We start from the raw sequence: 20,970 nt of genomic DNA, 5'->3' as shown, positions 1-20,970 counted from the left end.
AAGAGCTACAGGAGATGATTCAGAACAGAGAAACCATACATCTGGTACAGCTCAGGTTTTAGGTTGGTGCCATGGTACGTCATTATATTTGATAATACGCTGCCTTAAATCCTCTGTTTTACATATTGCTGAGGATCTGAATGTGGTGAGATAAAAAAGAGACTCTGAAGTGCTTTATCTAAAGACACAAACTCCGGGCTCGTGGGCCACTTTCGGCCCATTAACCTCCCATTTCTGGCCTGCAACTAAATGTCAGTAATAATGAAATCTGACCCTTGGTGTTTTTTATTTTATTTGAGTTTGAAAATCTGGTCTAAACTATGTAGTATGTATAGTATGTATATATATTTTTACTGATGGACCTTAAAGTGTTTCTAGTAGCGATTCAGCTAGCTGGACAACCTTAGCAGTGGACATGAGGTTTTTATATGTTTGTTTCGTTAGAGAGCAGGAGAGTGAACGATCAGAGGAAAGACTGAGAGGCTCAAAGACCGGTGCATGTGTGATAAAGCAGAGAAGAAGATTTATTTCTCACTCCGTCTTTATTCCTCCTGAACACATAAAACGTAGTTGTGGCTATAACTGAAACGCTACATCTGGGCCCTGCAGGGTTAGCGTGAAATCATTTCTCTATTCCTGCAAATTACAGTAATGCTTTACAGATGATACTGATGATACTTGCGTGTGTGTGCATGTGTGTGTGTTACAGTACGTGTGCAATAAATCCTACCCTTAGAGTAAAAGCAGAGAAGGACAGATACAAGCAGAAATATATGAGGTCTGTTTCCTCATTAGCATCTCTCTGCTAGTATCACACTCAGTGACATCACTATGACCGGCCTGGTTCTGATCATTAATACTTTTTACATTTTTTTGTACAACCCTTAAAGGCAATACTAGTGAAGTTACTATTATTTTGAATTAAATTATTTTGAAAAATACAACAGTATTCCTGAGAGTTGAAGGAATACTGCTGGATTCTATTTCAGCGGTGACGCAGTTCCAGAGAGCTATCACCTTACTGGACCGGACTGGACTGGGAATGGAGGACAGTGAAATAGACCCCCAGCTGCTGGTGGTAGTTGGTCTCTGATGATGGAAGTAATCAATACCTTCAAATGCTTGATGATAAATGAAATATCCATATGTGCTTAGTGAAGTACACACAAGTAAAACAACATTCTGGGGGTCGTTGACAAACGGAGGTGCTGCCAAAGGAGGAGAGGAACAATTTCTATGTTGTTTTCTGTCTATGAAGTCCTGCACAGACCTCATGTGACTGTTGGCCAAAGAGGCCCAGGCCACACGGTGACACAGTGGTTATTACGTTTACCTTACAGTGAGACGATCGGTGGTTTGATCAGAAAAAAAAGAAAACACTTTTAATGATCCCTAGTGATAAACTGGTTTTGTTGCAGCTGCTCCTGCAAGAGCAAAATTAGGAAAAGCCAGAGGTAAATAGAAGGTGTAAAAATATATATATTATACCGAGTCTTAAGCATCAACGTAATCCAGAAGCTGGAGTAAATGAAACGTGACTAACATTTTTGTACAGTAAATAATGAACCACGTAACTGAAAACAGGTCGTGCAGGTCGGCATTACGATTTTACTCAAGTGAGGAAACGCTGGAGCAGCAAGGTGAACTCTCCTCTCCCCTCCCCTCCCCTCCCCTCTCCTCTCCTCCCCTGCTGCTGCTCCGCTCTGTGCAGTCGTGCGCCCTGCCGTCTCCCTCTCCCACACACACTCGCCTCCTCTCGCTCCTCCCATCTACTCCACTTAAACTCTCCTCTGTGCTCTCCAATAAAGCGCTTTTTGTCCCGGCCACTCGCCACTTGAGCGCATTCCTTGACGTGGAGGTTTTGGTGCACCTCTCCGGGGACTTGATGAGGACCGTGTTTGGGTGCGGAGAAAAGTTTCCAGGACGCATGTATTCCGGGAAACAACAGAGTCTGGAGTTACATCTATGAACTGCGCCGTCTGGATACGAGACACACGCGCGACTGCGCTTTAACTTTACTTCATCCAAGTTCAGGGTAAGAGTTTTCTGCTTTGACTCGCTCAAAAAAGGCGCAGCTCGACTCCACTGTCAGGCTCTGACAAGTTATTCGGAGCCGCAGATAAACGTGCGTAAAGACGCACGATCAGTGGTGGCGTTGCCAAACTGAAGGCGCATAGATCTGAGAATCATCATCACACCCAAAACCTGTCCGAGTCCACTTGGTTATCAGGCAACAATCTCATTCTACAGCAACAACGACTCGTGTGCAAATGCAGAAATACTTTAACCAAGTCCGATACATGTTTGACTTGGAGATGATTAAAATACCGGCAGGTAACCTGTTTAAAGAACAACCACCACGGACCTACTGGTGTTCTATCGGCCGTGTTGTGTCGCCCATGCCGCCAATCACCAGCGATAGTCACAAATAAATACAGAGAGGTCGGAGGGTGTTTGGGGAACGTGTAAAACACGGAGCGTGTGCGCGTCTGGGCGGTGACGAGGCGGCGGGTGTCGAACCGCAGGACGCCGCACAGCACGCAGGGATCGAGCCGAATGTCTAGACCGCACCGAGGCTGCTCCACCGCAGCGGACAGCTGTTATTGTTGGGAAACATCCCACAACAGAAGTCGTCAGGACTGAATGCGTTTGTCTGTTAACACACCTGAAGACAAGGGAAGGGTCCCGGACCTTAGGTTTAGTTCACCTGTACATAATGAATCTTATATTATGTATCATTAAGGTTTAAATGGATTAACCCTGCAACACTTTTACTGTACAGAAATGGATTTGTTAAGTAATAAAAACGCTCAGTTAAAAACTTATGCAGTGGAAAGTTCAAATATATCAACATGCACCAAATATATTTGTGCACGCCTTCTGGAAGGTTTTAAGTGCACAGAGCAATTGTCACACAAAAAACAGCAGCTTAACTCTCAGTAATTATACATGGCAGTTGGTTATCTATGAAAAGCTCTGAATCACTGGTGCATTTAACTTCAATTAAACTAATAACTTAACAACCTTCAATGGGCTTCTCTCCTGCCAGTGTATTCAAATGTAAAATTAAATAATAAATAATCAAGTTGTCACTCAGGATTTGTCCCCTGTTGGTAAAGACAAAATATCTGTGTATTACTAATACTGTTATAATATTATATTTCAAAACAAGTAAATAAATATGATATGGTAAAAAACTGAACTGATTAAACAATCCACTGATATATCTCTCTTTCTACAATCTGAATTAATCCAGTTAGAACAGTCAGGTTCCGCTCAGATTAGCATCTTTTACGCAGCATCACAAAACAGGCATGGAAAATCTCCTAATCTTTCCTGGTGGCAAACAGGTGGTGTAAATTACCCCCACTATTAACCCCATACCCTGCTGTACCCCTCGTTGCCTTTGCACGCGCTTCCTTACAGGCTGTCATTACTCTCCAGGAGAAGCCGCCGTGTCAGTGACAGTACAGAACGACTGTAATTGGTTTACCCTGGTCTCCCACACACAGCAGGGCCACAGGAGGTCAATTATCCAGAATTATTGTGGAGAAATCTAAGGCCGTTTAAGACTGTGTTTCTGTTGGAGTAGAAAGTACACAAGTGTTCAAGAATGACTGTGTTTACGCTGAGAATAATGAAGCTGCAGAGTAAAGGGTTTCACTGATGGATTTGTGGAGTCATTTGTTGATATGGAGACACTCAGAGCTGCTGAGTGAGACAGAATGAGAGACATCTGACAGGAGAGAGAGAGAGAGAAAGAGGGGGAAAAATTCTCCTGATTTGTGACTTGTGTAATCAAAATTGCAGCACAATGCGTGGTGACAAAAAAATGTGCAACTGTGCATGATGGGGTGAGCATTAAGGGAGAGACATGGGCTCGGTGGGGGGGGTTATCCCTCCCCCAGGGGACATTTCTTTCAGTTAAATGTTGGTCTGTGGATGGAAAAGTGAGGAATCCCTCTGTCACAGAAACCTATTTAAACAATTAAGCGCAGGCCTGCTGTCACACCGCAGTGACGGTGATGTTTCAATGACACTTCGGCCTAAAAACCATCTACAGACGTCAGCGCTGGAGCTATATCTGTTTTCGTTTTGTGCACTTTTAAAATAAATCAAGACTGGCTTGTTATCATCAGAGCCAAGGAGATCAGTGTCGAGGAGCTCTGATTTCTGTATCTGCTGCAGAACGCTGACATCTTCCAAACGCTTGGACGTGGCTGAAATATTTGCTGGATACCTTACAGGACCTTGCGGTAGCTGCAAATGCATTAACACAACACAGTAGTTCAGACTAAACGCTGTGGTTCTTCTTCTCCAAACTGGCAGGGAGAAGGGGATTTTCACCTCGTCCTACTCGCAGCCAAAGCTCAGATTTGCACCAATTAGGAGCGGCATCTGAAGCCTCATGCTAGGTGCATCAGAGGGATTACAGGGTTAAAAGTCAGGTGCGAGGTGAGGAGGCCTGGGGAAGGGAGGACAGGGGGATATGTGGAGTTGGAGAGGGGAGATAAGGATAAGAGAGGCAGGCTATAAGATAAATCAACAGTGGAGAAAGTTTAAAAGGGGGAGTGATTTTACAAGCCTTCAGAAAGTGGGGTCTCATTACAAAAAGCTGGAGAATAATTTGGAAAACTGATTTACTGCGTTACTGTGTCTTAAGCTGAAACGTTTAAATACATTTCAAGTAAGAACACAGCAATTCCACTAAGAGCACACCTACTCCTGCATGTATCCCTTACCAGCCGTGTACACATAGTACACAACGACAGTACTATCACGGTCTTTGACCCAGAAGCAGCAGAAACACCGCACGGCTAAAGACGTAAGATCCAGGATTATGTGATTAAAGCCCAACCTCACATGAGACTAAGAATTGTGAGAAACAAAAAATAAATCTTCTTCTGAACCTGAACATTATCTGTTAAATAAGATAAATGGAAAGGTTTTAAATAGGTGGTTCATGTTTTAAAGTAGAACACAGTTTAATAGATTTGTCACAACATTGGCACAAAATGAGTTTGTTACATTATACTATAGTGTGAGTTTTACAGCTCCACAAGTGAGTTTGTTACATTATACTATAGTGTGTACTTTGAATGAGTTATAAGATTAGAATAATGGAAACCTATATCGCTGCCCTAACTAGCAAATACTGCCAAACTGGAATGGCCTAATAAAAGGCTGGCGCCACCTACTGCATTTAAGTGTTAGTGCAATGTTAGTAGCTAAAAGAGTTTAATGCCCGGCCTGTCAGGAGAGATGAAGACAGCGGACCAATCAATCATCCCAGGACACAACTGCATGTAAACACACTTCTTAGGTGGTGCTCAACAGGCGGGCAGTTTCCCCCTGCTTGATAATGAAGCATCTCTCAAAGCGACGTTTTAAATGAAACCTCATCATCAAAAGAAGTGAGCCTCACACATCAATGCTGACCCAGCGGTATGTGAGGCAAACCCCAGCCCATACGCCTGCCAAGCTAAATTGAAGAAGAGCCGGCCGATGCAGCCAAATGATGCGTTCAGAAGAACCACTTCAAAACCTAGCATAAATATACACACACATGCAAAGGGATCTGAGGGCTATGGAGTGCCCCAGCTTGAGCACAAATAACACACACACACACACACACAAACTCAGCTATCCTCGAATGCAGATGCCCCTAAATCGGTTGTTACATGAGCAAAACAGTTCTTTGAAACTTAAGCTTACATTGAACTCTTGATATTTTCCTAACCTTTTAGCACTGGTTATAAATTCTTGGGTAAAAAAAACAACCCCAAATTCCTAAACTGACTCCAGTGAAGTATTAATGGGACAGAAGCAGAGCGAGAGACAGAAATGGAGGATGAGAGACGGAGAGAGGACCAGAGGGGAGGATGCTTATCCCAGAAAGCCACCACAAATTGCTGCATTTCAGTCAGCTCATAAAAAACACAGAACTTCTCTTAATCTAAGGTTGTAATTACCTCTGGTCGGGACTGTAATTAGGAAATGAGCCTTGAACTCGATCTTAGTGGGCAACGGCAAAGCAAGGACACACGTGCATGCACTGTTACGCACACACATATACACACACGCACAGAAACTGACACATACCTACGTTGTTTGACCAAAACCAGAATTAGAGAAGACAGATCATCCTTTGAGGACACAGTTTAATGTTTAACCACTAGTAATAATGGCTAATGGAAACGAGACAAAGAACCACTGAGGGGAACATTCACTTGGGTTCTAGAAAATATGTATTGAATGAGGGGAGAAAAAAGAAGTACATTTGAGGTTTGGTGTGTTTACTTAACACGGACCCTTAAGTGGCTCGGACCTCGTTAGCACAGAAAACAGGAACATCTAAATGTTTGTACTAAAATCTGCCAGTGCCACCACAGTGATTTGGTTTTGTTCGAGTTTTTTTTTTGTTCTTCTTTGCACTCTGGCCTGTAGTGTGTGACCATATATTTATCCAACTCCCAATCATTCATCGCCACAATCAACATGCGTGCACTTGTGACAATGTCACAAGTCATGGCTCGTCACTGGTACAATTTTAACATGCAAATGAGTCCGATGTGGAGGAAGAGCAGAACGTCCACACTGTAAAAGAGGAGGAGCCTCCGCACATCCAGCACTAGCAGCAGACTGCTGAGCTCCGTGTTGTCTTGGAAGAGATCAGCAGATGGAGGAAACAGAAAGGGAGTGACAGAGTGAGTGAGTCAAAGGAAGAAAAAGAGGAGGAGGTGATATTTATGTTTAACAGATGAAGACGGAGAAGAAAGAAAATTATAGAGGTCAGAAAGGTTTGAAAGGAATCAGTGCTCTAAAAAAGGCCAATGACAGGCAAAAATAGCCACTTCAAAGGAGGGAATGTATGAATGTAAACCAATACTGGTGAAAAGAGAAGGGAAAAAAGAGGAACTGGCAGGTTAAAAGATGGCAGTAATCTGGCCGTGCTCAGCCTGGACAAATTAAAGAGCGAACGTCCATGAAAAGATGTGGACGCGGCAGCACGAGGCATTTATGCCTATCAAAGCCACAACAACGTTGTCAGCAGTTTTAAAATGTAAAAAGAAAAAAAAAAACTGCTACAGTTGTTCATGACGCTAAAGTTGCAAAAGTGATTTGCTTCCAGAGGTTTAGTTCCACACTCAAAGCTAAATATTGACAGTGTAGTCAAGGTACCGTCTGAATGTTGGCATGTGTAATACAGGAACTGCACAACGGTCCCTCAGCTCTTCATTTCCTCTTAGGAATTAATGACAGGTATGCAAATAAGGGAAAAAATAAAAACAAAAGCACTGTTTCAGGCCAAACTAAATCGTGTGCTGCATGTAGAGGAGAAGTCAAATACATCTGTCTCCACAGACTGACTCAGAGCTCAGGAATATGAAACACGGCTTCAGAACAATGCTGAGCAGAACTGTAAGCTAAGAGCAGGACGAGTATTTCCAGTACACACTACATTCTGTCTGTGTTATACAAGGGAAAAATGTTTTAAATTTTTCTTTGAAAAATAGGAAATAATTGGGCCTTTATATACGACAAATGACAAATCCCATAATAAGTGAGCTGTTCTTGGCCTGCCTGTGGAGAAATGACTGGTCCTATCTTCATTTGTGTGTTTTGGTTGTCTGTTCATTCAGGCTGGTGCTCTGTTTTAGTTTTTAGCTGTTGGCAAGAAAACTTAACAAATGTACTGTTTTAGCCTTGCTGTTGGCAAGAAAACTTAACAAATGTGTTTTAGCAACAAGACAAATAGCTCTACATATTATGAAGCCAAATGAAAAGTTTAAAGGTGTCAGATTGGAATAATGAAAACATGTTAAGACACATCTGTCTTCAAGAGCTTTGGCGTTTTTTTTCATCACATATTAACAATGTCATTTTCACCATTTAATGTTACTGTTTTGAATTCAGAGCAAATATTGACTCAAAATTCAATGTAAATCTAAAAAAAAATAAAATCTTTGGACTTAGAGAATATGAGAGGATATGTAGAGAAATAGCTCGTTTAAATCTTTGAACTTGGAGGATATGTAGAGAAATAGCTCGTTTACACTTAGAACTGTTGACCCACCCCTGTAAAAGGTTCAACTCTTAAGGGTACTGTAGTATGTTGAAGTCACGTCTCTGCACGCATCAGTCAGGTCACAACTAATGGTCTGATACCACAGCACAAGGAGCTGACAGAGCACGGAGTGATCAGTCAGCATTCTTCCTCTCCAGCTCTGTCATTCCAGTGTTCCGCCACACGGGCCAAGCTACACTCAGCACACTCTGAAGTCACAACTGAAATCCAATCAATCACTGGAATCACTCAATGTCTGGCAGGGCCCTGAAGTATTTCAACGTACTCACAACTGCTGTGTTGTTTTCCAGGAGTGGAGAGGAAATCAAGAAATCAAGAAAAGTGGAGCTGGAGTAGAGGAGGAAGTTTCTTCATGGGGTGAGTGGAGCATGAAATAACCTCAGACAGCTTTAATAGGAATATGTGTCATTAGGAATAAATTGTGGTCAATTACCATCTTACAGTAAAGGTACGGCGGCCATCGGCGTAGGAAAAGCCGTCGGCTTCACACAAAACAGCCATAGATTACCCCAGAAAGAAACAAGTCATTTTGACACGTGTCACCATAATACTGCGCTTTGAATAATTGTAGTAAGAAACCCAAACCACATGCCGTTGGCAGTACTTAGCCTGTTAACCATAACACCCGGCTTCCTCAATAGCGTCCTTTCACACAGCGCTCAGCTTCTTAATAAGACTGGCAGGAGAACAGGAGGCAGCGCTCTCTAATACACACTGGCAGTATTTAACAGATACAGCAGAGGTGTGGAGGTTCACAGGCACAGGAGGAAAGACGTCTGTCTGTGAGTGTGGAGGAAGTCTTAGCTCCTCCACGTCTGTCTGGGTGATGAAGTTATGGAGCGAGTTATGGAAAATAGTCTATGAATGAGACTTGGAAAGACTCACACTATATTCTTTGAGTCATGTACTTGTCAGTATGTGTCCCATAGTACTCACTATAGTATTAGAACTCTACGTCAAACTCAAGGACCAGCTGTGGTGCCTCATAATTATATGGTCCATGACTTCTTTCTTTTACCTTTTTCTGGCCCATCATTGGGACAAAAAAGTGTTGTTTCTGCTTTTAATAAACATTAAGGATCTTTTTTTTCATCTATGCTGTTGTGTTTATCTGTAATAATCTACAAAATGAGCTGAAAATGTCAGAAATTATGTCATTGGAGGAATTTAAATCACAGAAAGAGTAGGTCTTGAAACAAACTTGGTATTGTTTGTTATCCTGGTTGTAATGAGTGATTATGTAAAATAATATTTTGTGTTAATTTCTAGGCAGGCCTGTAATCGTAGTAAATTGTGGATTATTCTTCAATATTCTTCTAGTTTCTGGTCAACAATTAGATACTGTTGCAATTAGTTTTTTCTTTCACTACGACCGGTACCAACGCTGATAAGAGAATCTGTGCGGACGTGCACACACACGACAGAACCAGGGCCTCAGGCTTAAGGACACACATCACTGCTCTCACTAATTGCTTTACAGCTCTGCTACGACTCTGTCTCCAAGTGTCCCCGTCCTCAGGGAAAACAAGGAGCTGAGTGTTGTGCTGGAGAAACAGAGAGCCCTTTGAAAGGTTGGCTTTTAGTGGCACACATTCCTCAGGTGGACGGATTGGTTCAAGGTGTGTGAGTCTGTGTGCTCGCTGTAAATTATTGCCATGCAGAAAAGGTTTCACTGGCACTGCCTCTGCATCCTGGACTTTTTTCCCCCCATAACTCTTTGTAGTCACTGCCATGGCAAACAGCAATTGTGAATGGTATACTATCATACCAAATTAGTCCAAGTGTTACGATATCTGACACTGGTTGGACGGGTACACCGCCCAGCACTAAATACACTTTAAACAAGCTCAACTGAACTTTGAGGTTAGCAACACCGTCAGAGAAATATATGATACCTGTATGTCTAATGATAAGGCCTGGTCCACCTAATAACAACATCATTATGTTTAACACTTTAAAGGGGAAGTTGTAATGTTACAGTTTTGTTTTTTAATGGCTTTTGCCTTTGGTACGTTGTTTGATGAACTATCACCTGATCAAAAGAGAGGCGACTGCACATTGACTGTGCACAGCCCACAGTGATTAAAATACTGTAATAAACAAATCAAGAGTCATTGTTCAGCATGTAATCACAAGGCACCCCAGGTCATAGCAGAGAGGCAAGTCAGTGTTTAAGTGCATGATTGTTGTGCAGCCTGACTGCTGCCTCCTCAGTACTGGCATGGTACCAACACAGACGGCAGTTTCACAATAAATTCCATCGTGACACTCTAATCTGCACTGGTGATCTCTCTTTCACATCTATCTTCGGTGTGAGGCACATGTCTGAAGTGTTTCTCTTCTTTTACGGGATTGGCCTCAGGGATAGGATTACTGAGGGAAAAAAACTGTAACTCCTAGAAAGATGAGAGGGGGGCTGAGGTGGTGCTAAAGACGAATCCCACTGCATGACGCTTAACTTTATGAAGGTGATGTTGTTCTGTTTTTTTTTTTTTTTTTTGCATTAAACAAAAGAAAAGCTTCCGCCTTCATGATTGTCAGGTTTACTATTAGTGAACTAAATTGTTGATCCAGTGTTCACAACGTCTGTACACCAACTTCACTCATTTTCATTGATCAAATACTGTTTTACGATCAGAGCGCATCTTTTAATACCTGATGCGAGGATCACACTGTAATGGCTGTTGGGCCAGGAGTGTCACAGCAGACAGGTCCACATGCCTGCCAGTAAATACAGGTGCTGATTATGACGTTAACAGTGACTCAGTTCCTGGTAAACACGCAAATTACACGTGAACTGTCAGTCCTGTCAGTGGACGTGTCAAATAAATTGGCCAACAAGAGAATTGACCCCAAAACAACAAAACCCAAAAATATCCATCTGCTCTTTTTTGGAATAATCATATATATACAGTACATATATACATATATAGTGCAGAATAAATGCCTATATTCAGGCAATGGTAATGTGATCTCAAGAAAGAAAAAAGTTCTGGGCAGATAACGAAAAGTACATTTAAAGTTATAACAAGGAAGCTAAAGCTTGCACGAAAAATAAGCAAAATCCAAAAAAAGCAAAAAGCAAAAAATAGTAAAGTTTGCTTGAAAGCCAGTTTAAATTCCTCATCTTTTGTAATATGATGATATATATACTGTATATATATATATATATATATAATATAATAGTATATAATGATAGTGTTGCTAAACTGTTGTTCAACAAGTTTGGTGAACCTGTCAGCTCAGCTAGGTCTACAGTTTCTTCTGCATATTTATTTAGTTGCCCAAGCGAAATCTGTTCTCTGACGGTTCTGCTCTTGCCACGAGGATGTTGTAGCAGGTGACATGCCTTCATCAGATTCCTGTCATACTCCGACTACGTGAACAAACCTAAGAGTAAGAAAACAGGTGAGCAGAGCAACAATGGGAGGACGGACTGCATGAAGGATAGAGCAGTGGGGGAATTTAGAAATATCTGTGCAGTGAGTCAAAAATACAGTAACCTTGTTGCTACACTTTTCAATACTTGAGGTATGAATGTCTGAAGAAGACGGAAGGAATTATACTGTGTTCAAACAGGAAGTTGAGGGATAATCCACATGTATGTAAGCTGAGGTATACATTGATAATGTGTAAATGAGTCTGTGCTAACAGCACGCTACGTTGTTTATCTAACAGAGAGTCAGCCACGCGAGTCAATGGGTCTACTGCCAGGTCTACTCCTTGACTCAGTCACACTCCTGTTTGAAACTGAGCAGTGGACAGGGGTGTGGTTGTCCTGTGGTTCAGGAGTCACCTGTAGAAGAAGCTGAAGGTCGCTGGTGCTAATGGAATTCAGTACATCTCAGACACTGTGACTGTGAGTGGTTTTTTTCCATTTCCTACGATGACCTGCAGGTTATAGTGTTATTTAGCCAGTTTAAAGGCTAAATAACTTAGAATTATGGTTACAGTTTCTGGCTCCAGTGGTTAAAGATAATTTTATGATCAAAAACATGTCTAAATGTTAATTAGTTTGATAGTTAAAAAAACACATTTGTGTTGCAGGGGAATGATTGTCAGTCAGTTAGGCAGCGTGTGCACGATGCTGAGTGATAGAACTGGTTGATCCAGGCACTTCAAACAACAAGTACACACACAACACTGACATGATCCTGTCCACAAATATGTCCAGGTACACACACCAGTGTTTTGGAGTTGAGTTGCTGAGACCAGTCGATGGTGTTGTTTTCCACTCAGTTAGTTTAGTTCTGGAATCGGACAGATGACGTGATATTAGCCCGTGTCCAGCAGGAGTCCGTTTGTTTAATGTTTGGATGTTTGTTACTTCTGCAACAGTACGGTTTCCTGAGTCACCGAGAACAGATATACACACACAGCCAGTTTGCAAGAGGTGTGGTTTTGATGAGTGAGCTGCGGGTGATGTGAGCCAAGTCAAAGGCTGTATTCATAAAGACTGATTTTTTATTTTAATTATATTCTGTCATTTTCAAATGCAGATATCCATGAAAGAGCAGCGTTTTCAGTTCTGGTTGCTCATATATGTCAGTGGTTCAACATATATGTGTTTTAATCCAAAGTGAAATGGTCCGTCTTTTATTTTGGAACTTGCAGTTTTTAACCTCTGTGGTCCGAAGCTCAGAGGAGGTACAGCTCGACTGCCGGCATGTTGTTGCACAGACCGACTTCTGATTTGGTTTGGCTGCCCCACCACCGACCCAACCCCACTTCCTTTCTCCACTTATCCTCTCTGTTCTTCAAGACTGGAGTGAGCACTAGGCCAGGGCTGGGGATCTAGCATAAGTCGCTTCTTTAACTCAGGCACACTTCAGAGGTTTTGGGTTTCACTTTGCCCCGGAGCAAGGCAGAAAGCACCTGTTGTGTAGACGTGGACTTTTAAGTTTCAGGTATATGTATGTCTGTGAAACTGGAGCTGGGTGTGTGTGTGTGTCCATGTCAAACAGTGCCTGTTAGCAGTGTTGTTTAAAGTTAACGTTGCAACAGGGGATACAGAATACTGAGCAGCAATTGAAACACTAATCTGAGGCTGACCTCTGAACTCTAGCAGTTAGATGTTGTCTCGCTGGCTCATGGGCTTTGTTGTCCCCCAGACTGATGCTATCTGACATGATGGACAAGGCAGAGCAATGATTGATTTGGCCTTCAGGTTCCTCCTTTTCTCCTTTGTGGTCGCTTCTCGACCACTTGATAGTGTAAACAGAAACTTTGAGAAGTAACTATTGACTTGGATCACAAAACCAAACAGAGTTGTCCTCTATCCCGGCCACAGTGCGTCAAGTGAACGCTGTTTTTGTGGGCTTTACTAGTCCACTAGTCTCCCATTCACTCTTGCACCGTGTGTTATGTTCTCTTTCAAGTCCTGCAGCTGCAGCCTCTAATGGCCGTGCTTGACACCTCCGTTTTAAGTAGGCCTCACAACCATAAATCCTAACATTCAGTGAAATGCCTTTCTGCTGATCACCGAGATTTCTGCACATCTTAAAATATGCAACAGTGCAAATGAGAAATGAAGAAGAACAAGAAAACAAAGTCAAGTTGGTCATTAGGAACAAATAAGGATGAAAATGTCACGTAGTAACAATAAGACTGCTGCTCTGCATGGGGATTTCTCATATTCAACTGGTTTGACTGCCATTAAAAACCCAAACAAAAATGCATTGTTTACACTAAGTGCTACAGTCTTGTCTGGCTGTGGGCAAAATGAAACAGGTGAGCACCGATCCTCTTCAAACAAACTGCCGTTCTTCTATACATTTGTATCTTGACCCTACCGGCGCCAAAGTCGTTGAGCAGCTGTTACTGTTCTTCATCACCTCCTCTTCTATTTAAACTATTTGCATAGTTGTCCACAGCAGTTTTAGGAATGCATTAGCTAATGCCTGAAACTCAAACTTCACAACAACCTGCATACGTACGTACGTACGTACCATCTGCTTTCCATTCTCATGGTTGACATTTTTAAACATACTTGTGTCTTGTGTTCCTGTTGTCTGAAGAAATGTGTTTTTACCCTGCAATACTTCTAAAGGGGGTAACGGGCATGGACGGTGATGACAGTGGTTAGGGATGGAAACACAACAAGCATTGGGTAATTGATAGTAACTGCTCAGTTGATTACATAATTTTAATACATAAAGAACAGCCGTTGATATTTAACTAACCTTTTTTATGGATAAAATAAGAAACAAATGTTCTTTCTTCTGCTGTCATTTTAGTCACTGTGTGTGAATAACACTAGAGTTCTTTGTTTCCTAATTGACAGTAAAGTGAATATCTTTGGTTTGTGGAAGCTTAAAAATCGTTTATTGACGTCATCATGCTAACGTTTTAACAATTTCTGCATTTTACAATCATTAAAATGGACTAAATATGAAAATAATGGTTGGTTGCAGACTTTGGTCGAGACTGTCCACAAACTGTATGTTTGCATTGAACCCAATGATTTACAGCCCTGAAAATCATGTTTAATGCAAACATTATTACAATGGTCTGCACATGGTTTAAAAAATACTTTGTTGAACAAAGGAATAATTTTCACTGGACACATCTGTAGTTTATATAATTTCACTTTTTTTCAGAAGTTTTGTTAGAGGGGAGAGAATTTTTAAAAAAAAATTCAACAAGGTTTATGTGTTTTTTGTTTTCAAAAAAAGGTTTTGTAGCTTCATCTACACAGTGATTTGTTGCCCTCCCATCACGTCTGCTGAGCTATGTAAGTGCACAGTGACCTGCAACTCATTCTCAGAGACACCCTCCCCCCCACACACACACACACAATCCACTTCTTATCCTCCCTCTTGTGCCCCTCATTGGCCCTCAGCGTTAGCCTTCAGCTCCAAAGATAAGAGCTCTTGACGCTCAGCTTGCTGGGATTTAATTGCCAAAGCCCACTGCACCCTCCCAACTCCAGGCCTTATCCACGTCTCCACCTCTGCGCCCTCACGTTTTTCTTTTTCATCTTGAATTGAAAAGAACTTTGGAGAAGACGACAGCTGACGTGGGCAAAAAAGATTTATCTTCCAACATATCCATCAGTCAACATGCTTTACTTCAATACCCGATCCTTCCATTGATTTAACTGTGGATTAGAGAAACTCCGACGTGGGGTCAATTGTTACATAACAGTTCTGGTAACAAAGGTGGTTCTAATCCCATCCCTTCAAGCAGTGCAGCCATTCATCCAATCGATTGTTTGTTTACCCAGTAGAACTTCCTTTAATCTCTAAATGCCAAACCCATGAGCCTTACAAGCTAATGTTACCAACTCAGCTGCTGCTTTTCTGAGGAATGTCTCAACAAGTACGCAGGGGAGAAAAAAGGAAATTACAACTTTAGAAAGGAGGAGAAATGCATGATAGGAGCCGGGGGTACTCCGTCCTTCAGCAGGTCAACAAGCCTCTTTTTCTACTATCTCTTCCCTCTCTGCAGGCCGTCCACCCTCACTCAGAACACAACCACAGAATGTTTAAGCTGTAGCTGCACAGCCAGGAGACACACTGTACTCTGGGAGTCTATTGTGAAGTCAGGCCACAACTGAAGCTTATCTTACACACTGATAAGACCTGCACAAGTGACATGCATCAAAAACGAAAAAAAAAAAAAAACAACAACAGCAGAATCTCAACCATCAACCTAGGTTTTATCTACCATCTGGCACTTCTCTTTGACAGAGCTCCTCCTCATCGGCAGTTTCTCCTCCAGCGGGTTATCAGATGTGCCTGGCCCAGGTCGGAATGAGGCACACTCAAATAAACATTCTGCCCCGGGGAGCTACAGTAGAATCACAGCACTGAACTTGTTAGAAAAATATTCCGTTGCATCTGATTAGATCTGGCTGCCTTCATGGATTTTGATCTTTAACATTTTGTACGTGATCCACTATAACATATTTCCGCATCTTTTATTATTCACTCATGAACAAATTTTCTTTTTTTAAATCACTGCTGTAATTTAACTATGTGGTTATGTTGAGGGCGTTTCTAAGTTTTGCAGCTTTATTCTTCGCATGTTGAGCCGGTCCTTTTGGCACATCTCAACTCGTCTTGTGTCATTTATAAATCTCGTGAAGGGACTGACTGTTGTAAAATCTCATTTTAGTCTCATACCCAGTTCAAGACAACAACAAAAGGATCAGGGAATCTTTCCAAGGAGGCTGCAATTTCAAGGAGGAACAGGGAGAAATGAATGTTGAAAAAGAAAGAAGATAAATCCCATAGCTTTGCTGTGATGAGATGAAACTGCAGCCCCTCACAAAGGGTTGAAGAACCTTGATGTACTCTCCAAGGTCTGAAATTTAAGACACTGTTGTCTTTTGTTTCTTTTTAAAAAAAATGAGAATATGTTTTTCAGAGCAGACAGAATTAAACAAGAGCTACAGAGACGACACAGGCTCATGACAATATGTTTTTCAGAGCAGACAAGAGCTACAGAGACGACACAGGCTCTGAAGTCAGGGTTTTTGTACGTGCTTTGAAAATCATAAACAACATATGGCCTCACCACTAGGTGTTGCTAAGTCTTACACAATGTACCATTAAAGAACATTTGTGACAATTTCTAAAATCTAAATCTAAATATCCTAAAATAATCCAAAGGTGAGCCATCAAACTATTGACAAAATAAACACAAAAAAACATGATGGCTATATTTGAGAGAGAAAGAGCGCACGGTCACACCTTAAACTCACCACAGTCTCACTCACGCACGCACCGCAGGAACAGAGTGTTCCTGCTGGGTGTGCAGGTTTTTCTGAAAGTAGGAAAAGCCAAATACTTGGTCTCCCAGTCAGATATTTGTGGTGCAGACACAAATACTTGCACCACTAAAGGACATTTACTTTGTTCCTTACAAATTCAAGTCCACCAACATTCCACCGGCTGTGGGTGTTGAAATCTTTAACACCTAAATGAATGACCAATTCTACCGCTGTGCCCAAGAATTTACTAAGAAAAAACAAAAGCAGTGAAAAAAGAGATGATGAAAACTGTACAATAGCAGCAGTAGAGCCGCCCCTCACCAGGTTGGCTCCCTTAAGTCAACAGCAGATGATGCACTGCTGCACAGGCTGGTGTCTGTAAATCTTCTCGTCATCATACAGTGTCTCAGTCTTTTCACCTTCTTCGCTCCATCATCCCTTCACGACCTCTTAAGAATCGTGTTGACATTCTATCTAAGTGCTTGCTTTTCCCTCTACCTCTGGTTATATTAAACCGAGTTGTACTTCCTTAAATATGTCCTTTTGCACATCTTGCTTTTGTTGGATTCTTTTTTTGGCAACTACAGCTGTCTGCGTAATAACACCATAAAATACACGTGTTGTCACTTTAGGACAGTGTTGTAGCAGACGTTGATGGTAAAGGTCAGGAAAACAGCAGCAGACCCTGGTTTAGGTTTTGGTCTAAGATTAGAAAACAACAAAGTAAATCATTCACAGACACACAGTGTGTAGCATGGCAGAAATCGACACAGCGTGGTCTGTATGAAACTGCAGAGAAGAGAGCAGTGTTTACACGGTGCCACATTTGGAGCGTTTTATTGTTAGCTAGCTCTTAGTCAAACTCGTGCAAAGTCGCACTGTATTTTCAGTTTGGTACATAATTCCAGAACCAAAGCTCATCACTCATCGCTGTTGTGCTGTGGAGCCTGTCATGAACAGCTATCACACTGAGCATGAGCAGCAGCAGAGGGTACGTGTGTGTGTGTGTGTGTATGGCTGTCTGTTTGTAGGACTTTTAAATAATAAAAACACACTCCTTCAGTGAGAAACGTTTGGCACGTAAACGCTTGGTCAAAATAGCCTCAGGCAACAACTGTAACCATGTTATTAGACAGACAAACTGCCTTTTGATCAAAGATTATAATGATAACATTACACTACACTTACTTTATCAAACACAATAAAGCAGAAACTGAGAAAATATTCACTACATCTCGGCTAGACTGGAATCTCTACAGGAACTCTAACATGGTCCTCACAGGAAATAGAAGAATGGAATGTTATTAATTACATTCTCTTTACATTTCTTTCCTGTCAAAGTGAACATAATAATGGTCTTTTCTAACAGCACATATTTCTTTTGTTTCAGGCAGAGCACGGAGAGAGGGATGGTCTGCACCATGAAGGTCCGTCTCGCCTCCTTGTCCTTTCTGCTTCTCCTAATCCTTCTTGATGGCGTCTGGTCCAGCGACTGCCCGAAGGATTGCACCTGTTCCACCCCAGAGTCCATCCTGTGTTTTCAGAGACGCTCTCCCACAATTCCCAAAGGAGTGCCTTCATACACAAAAAGCCTTTACCTCTTTGCTAATGGCATTGAGGGCATGACAGCTAAGGACTTTGGTGGTATGGAGAACCTGGAAATGCTGGACCTCAGTCAAAACAAACTGACTGAAATTCCTGATAGAGTGTTTGAACCTTTGACCTCTCTGAAAAACCTGGATTTGTCTTCCAACCAGATCACCCACATTTCAAAGGAATGCTTCCAGGGCATGGCACAGCTTGAGCGCCTTTATTTGTATAGTAATCTCATCAAGACGATTCACCCTGGAGCCTTCCAGGACTTGGAGAACCTCCTTGAACTTAAAATACAGGGCAACCAGTTGACATCTCTGCCTACTCTTTCAATGCCTCATCTGCTGTTACTGGATCTTCGATTTAATGTTTTGCCCACATTAGGTCCTTCAGACCTTCAGACCCCAAATCTAGAGTCGCTTAAGCTAGGTGGTGTGGGACTCACCAGCCTGGATAAAGAGCTTATAAATAATCTTAAAAACCTCCATGAACTGGACATTTCAGGAAACCAAATTGAATCCTTTCCCTCAGTGCTGAAGGAGACCCAGGGGTTGATTCACCTCAGCCTAGCTGGGAACCCAATGGGTCCTCTTGAGGTTCAGGACCTGCAGAACCTAGGAGAGCTTCAGGAGTTGGACATCAGCAGTCTCAGCCTGCAGGGTCTCCCTGAAGAATTCCCGCAGCTTTTTCCTCACCTCAGAAAGCTTACAGTAGCACAAAACCCCTTTAACTGCCTTTGCTCTCTAGCATGGTTCCCGCGGTGGCTGAGAGCCCAGAGCATCACATTGGAGAGAACAGAGGAAACCCGCTGCCATTTCCCACCCATCAATGCTGGGAAAGTACTAGAAAGACTGGAGCACAGGGATTTCGGCTGTCCTACAACAACAACAGTCACTACCAGCACTACCAAAACTACTACATTGGCCGCCACCACCCTGTCAACGACTACTGAGCCTGAGCCAGTCTCTAGAGTGGACTATGAATCCAGTGATAAAAATGATGACTCTGCTCTGCTTCCTGTCCCTGCGTCACCCAGCAGCAGCAGCAAAGTCAAAATAGATGAACAGAATTTTTGCCCCCCGCACACGTGTGTCAATGGTGGTACTTGTCATCTGGACCAATACGGTCAAGTACAATGTACGTGTCCACGTGGGACTTCTGGTATTTATTGTGAAGTCAAAAACCACCAACCAGCTTACCCACCTGAGGTTGCCATCCCAAAGGCAACTGTTGCCGTGAGTCCATCAGAGATCAGTTCCAATGAAGTAACAGCAACTACAATCCTAGTAGATCTTCACCGTTACATTGAAACGCGACCTTATCTCCGTGGAATACGCATCACTTATCGAAACCTCTCAGGGCCTGACCGCAGGCCCATACAACTTAGCCTGCCTTCATCCTTCCCCGAGTACAGACTCAGAGGACTAAAGCCCAACTGCACTTACAGTGTTTGTGCCAGCCCTCTAGGTGCCGCTAGTGGAGCAGACAGTGTTTGTACTGAGGCACGCACAGCCCCCGAAATCATCAGCATCCCTGATGCCCAGGTGACGGACCCGAGGCTGACTACTATGCTGTTGCCTGCAGCTGCCATTTTGCTCCTGCTGGTACTGATAGCGATAGCACTGGGTGTGGTGTGCTATCTCCGCAGAAAAAGAGCCAAGGGTCACCTGGACCTAGACTGTGAGCCTTCCCAGCTGGAGTTGGATGGAGTCAAGGCTGGTTTGGACAATCTGGCACTACCACAAAAAGAGACCCCAATAATGATTCCAGAACCGGCGGTTCAGACTGGCAGTTTGGAATACGAGGTGTTGCTAATACAGGATCATTGTACGTCAAATAACAATATGTCTTCACACAAGCCTTCCTACTTTTAACAGAAGGTTTTGATTGCTCTGAGTGAAAGATGAACTTTCAAAGACACGTGAGACACGGTGAGCCATCCAGCACAGGAGAACGTGGACTTGTATTTATTTCTGTCTAAGTAGACAATAAACACAAGTAGAAAAGAGTTCTTTAGACTTTAAAGTGTTGAAAGTGCCTCTACATTTACATGCTGCACCCTGCTTCAGGTTCTTCTCCTTTACTGCTGGACTGGCACTGCGTTAGCTCCTAGGCTGCAGAGCTGAAGCTAACGATGTGTGTTGTCACTGGTTAAAAGCTGGGGTAGAGGGACACCCTTATTGTTGTTGATGAAGGAGTGCTAAGTAACTTGGGGTTGTGCTGGATTTACAAGCCCAGGTAAGCACTTTCAGCTAATGTTTTGCTGCATGATGTCACTCCCCAGCACTCGTATCCCCCCCCCCCCCCCCCCCCCCCCGCCTTTTTTGACATGTAAGTCATTAAATGAAGTAGTGCAGAGTAAATAGCTGATCGCTTTGTTTGGCTCCTGTTTTTAAATGTTTTTTTATGCTGTTGTTTTATATATATTATATATATATATGTATGTATGTTTTTTATACTTGTCTGTGTATTGTTATTTGTGCAACATTGTGACTACAGCCCTTCATACCCTGCACCCCCACCTCCTTCTTTTGTGACTAGCAGACAAAACAGCAGATTAAAATCTTTGAAG

At 42.5% G+C, this 20,970-nt stretch overlaps 2 protein-coding genes across 2 annotated transcripts in view; one reads left to right on the top strand and one right to left on the bottom strand.

Annotated features, from left to right (window-relative positions):
• coro7 (coronin 7) overlaps positions 1–20,970 on the bottom strand; it is an 88,536-nt gene that overhangs the window by 20,003 nt on the left and 47,563 nt on the right. The gene's annotated exons all lie outside the window — the stretch shown is intronic.
• On the top strand, positions 1,691–20,700 carry vasnb (vasorin b). Its single transcript, XM_008329874.3, has 3 exons — positions 1,691–2,035; positions 8,380–8,446; positions 18,196–20,700. The coding sequence occupies exons 2-3, from the start codon at positions 8,442–8,444 to the stop codon at positions 20,270–20,272; spliced, it is 2,082 nt and encodes a 693-aa protein (XP_008328096.1). The 5' UTR covers positions 1,691–2,035; positions 8,380–8,441; the 3' UTR covers positions 20,273–20,700.

Source organism: Cynoglossus semilaevis, chromosome 17, assembly GCF_000523025.1.
Source record: "Cynoglossus semilaevis isolate Cse_v1.0 chromosome 17, Cse_v1.0, whole genome shotgun sequence".
In the NCBI taxonomy this organism is placed as follows: domain Eukaryota; kingdom Metazoa; phylum Chordata; class Actinopteri; order Pleuronectiformes; family Cynoglossidae; genus Cynoglossus; species Cynoglossus semilaevis.
Note: the sequence above shows the minus strand (reverse complement) of the source record. Positions and strands in the feature narration are given on the sequence as shown.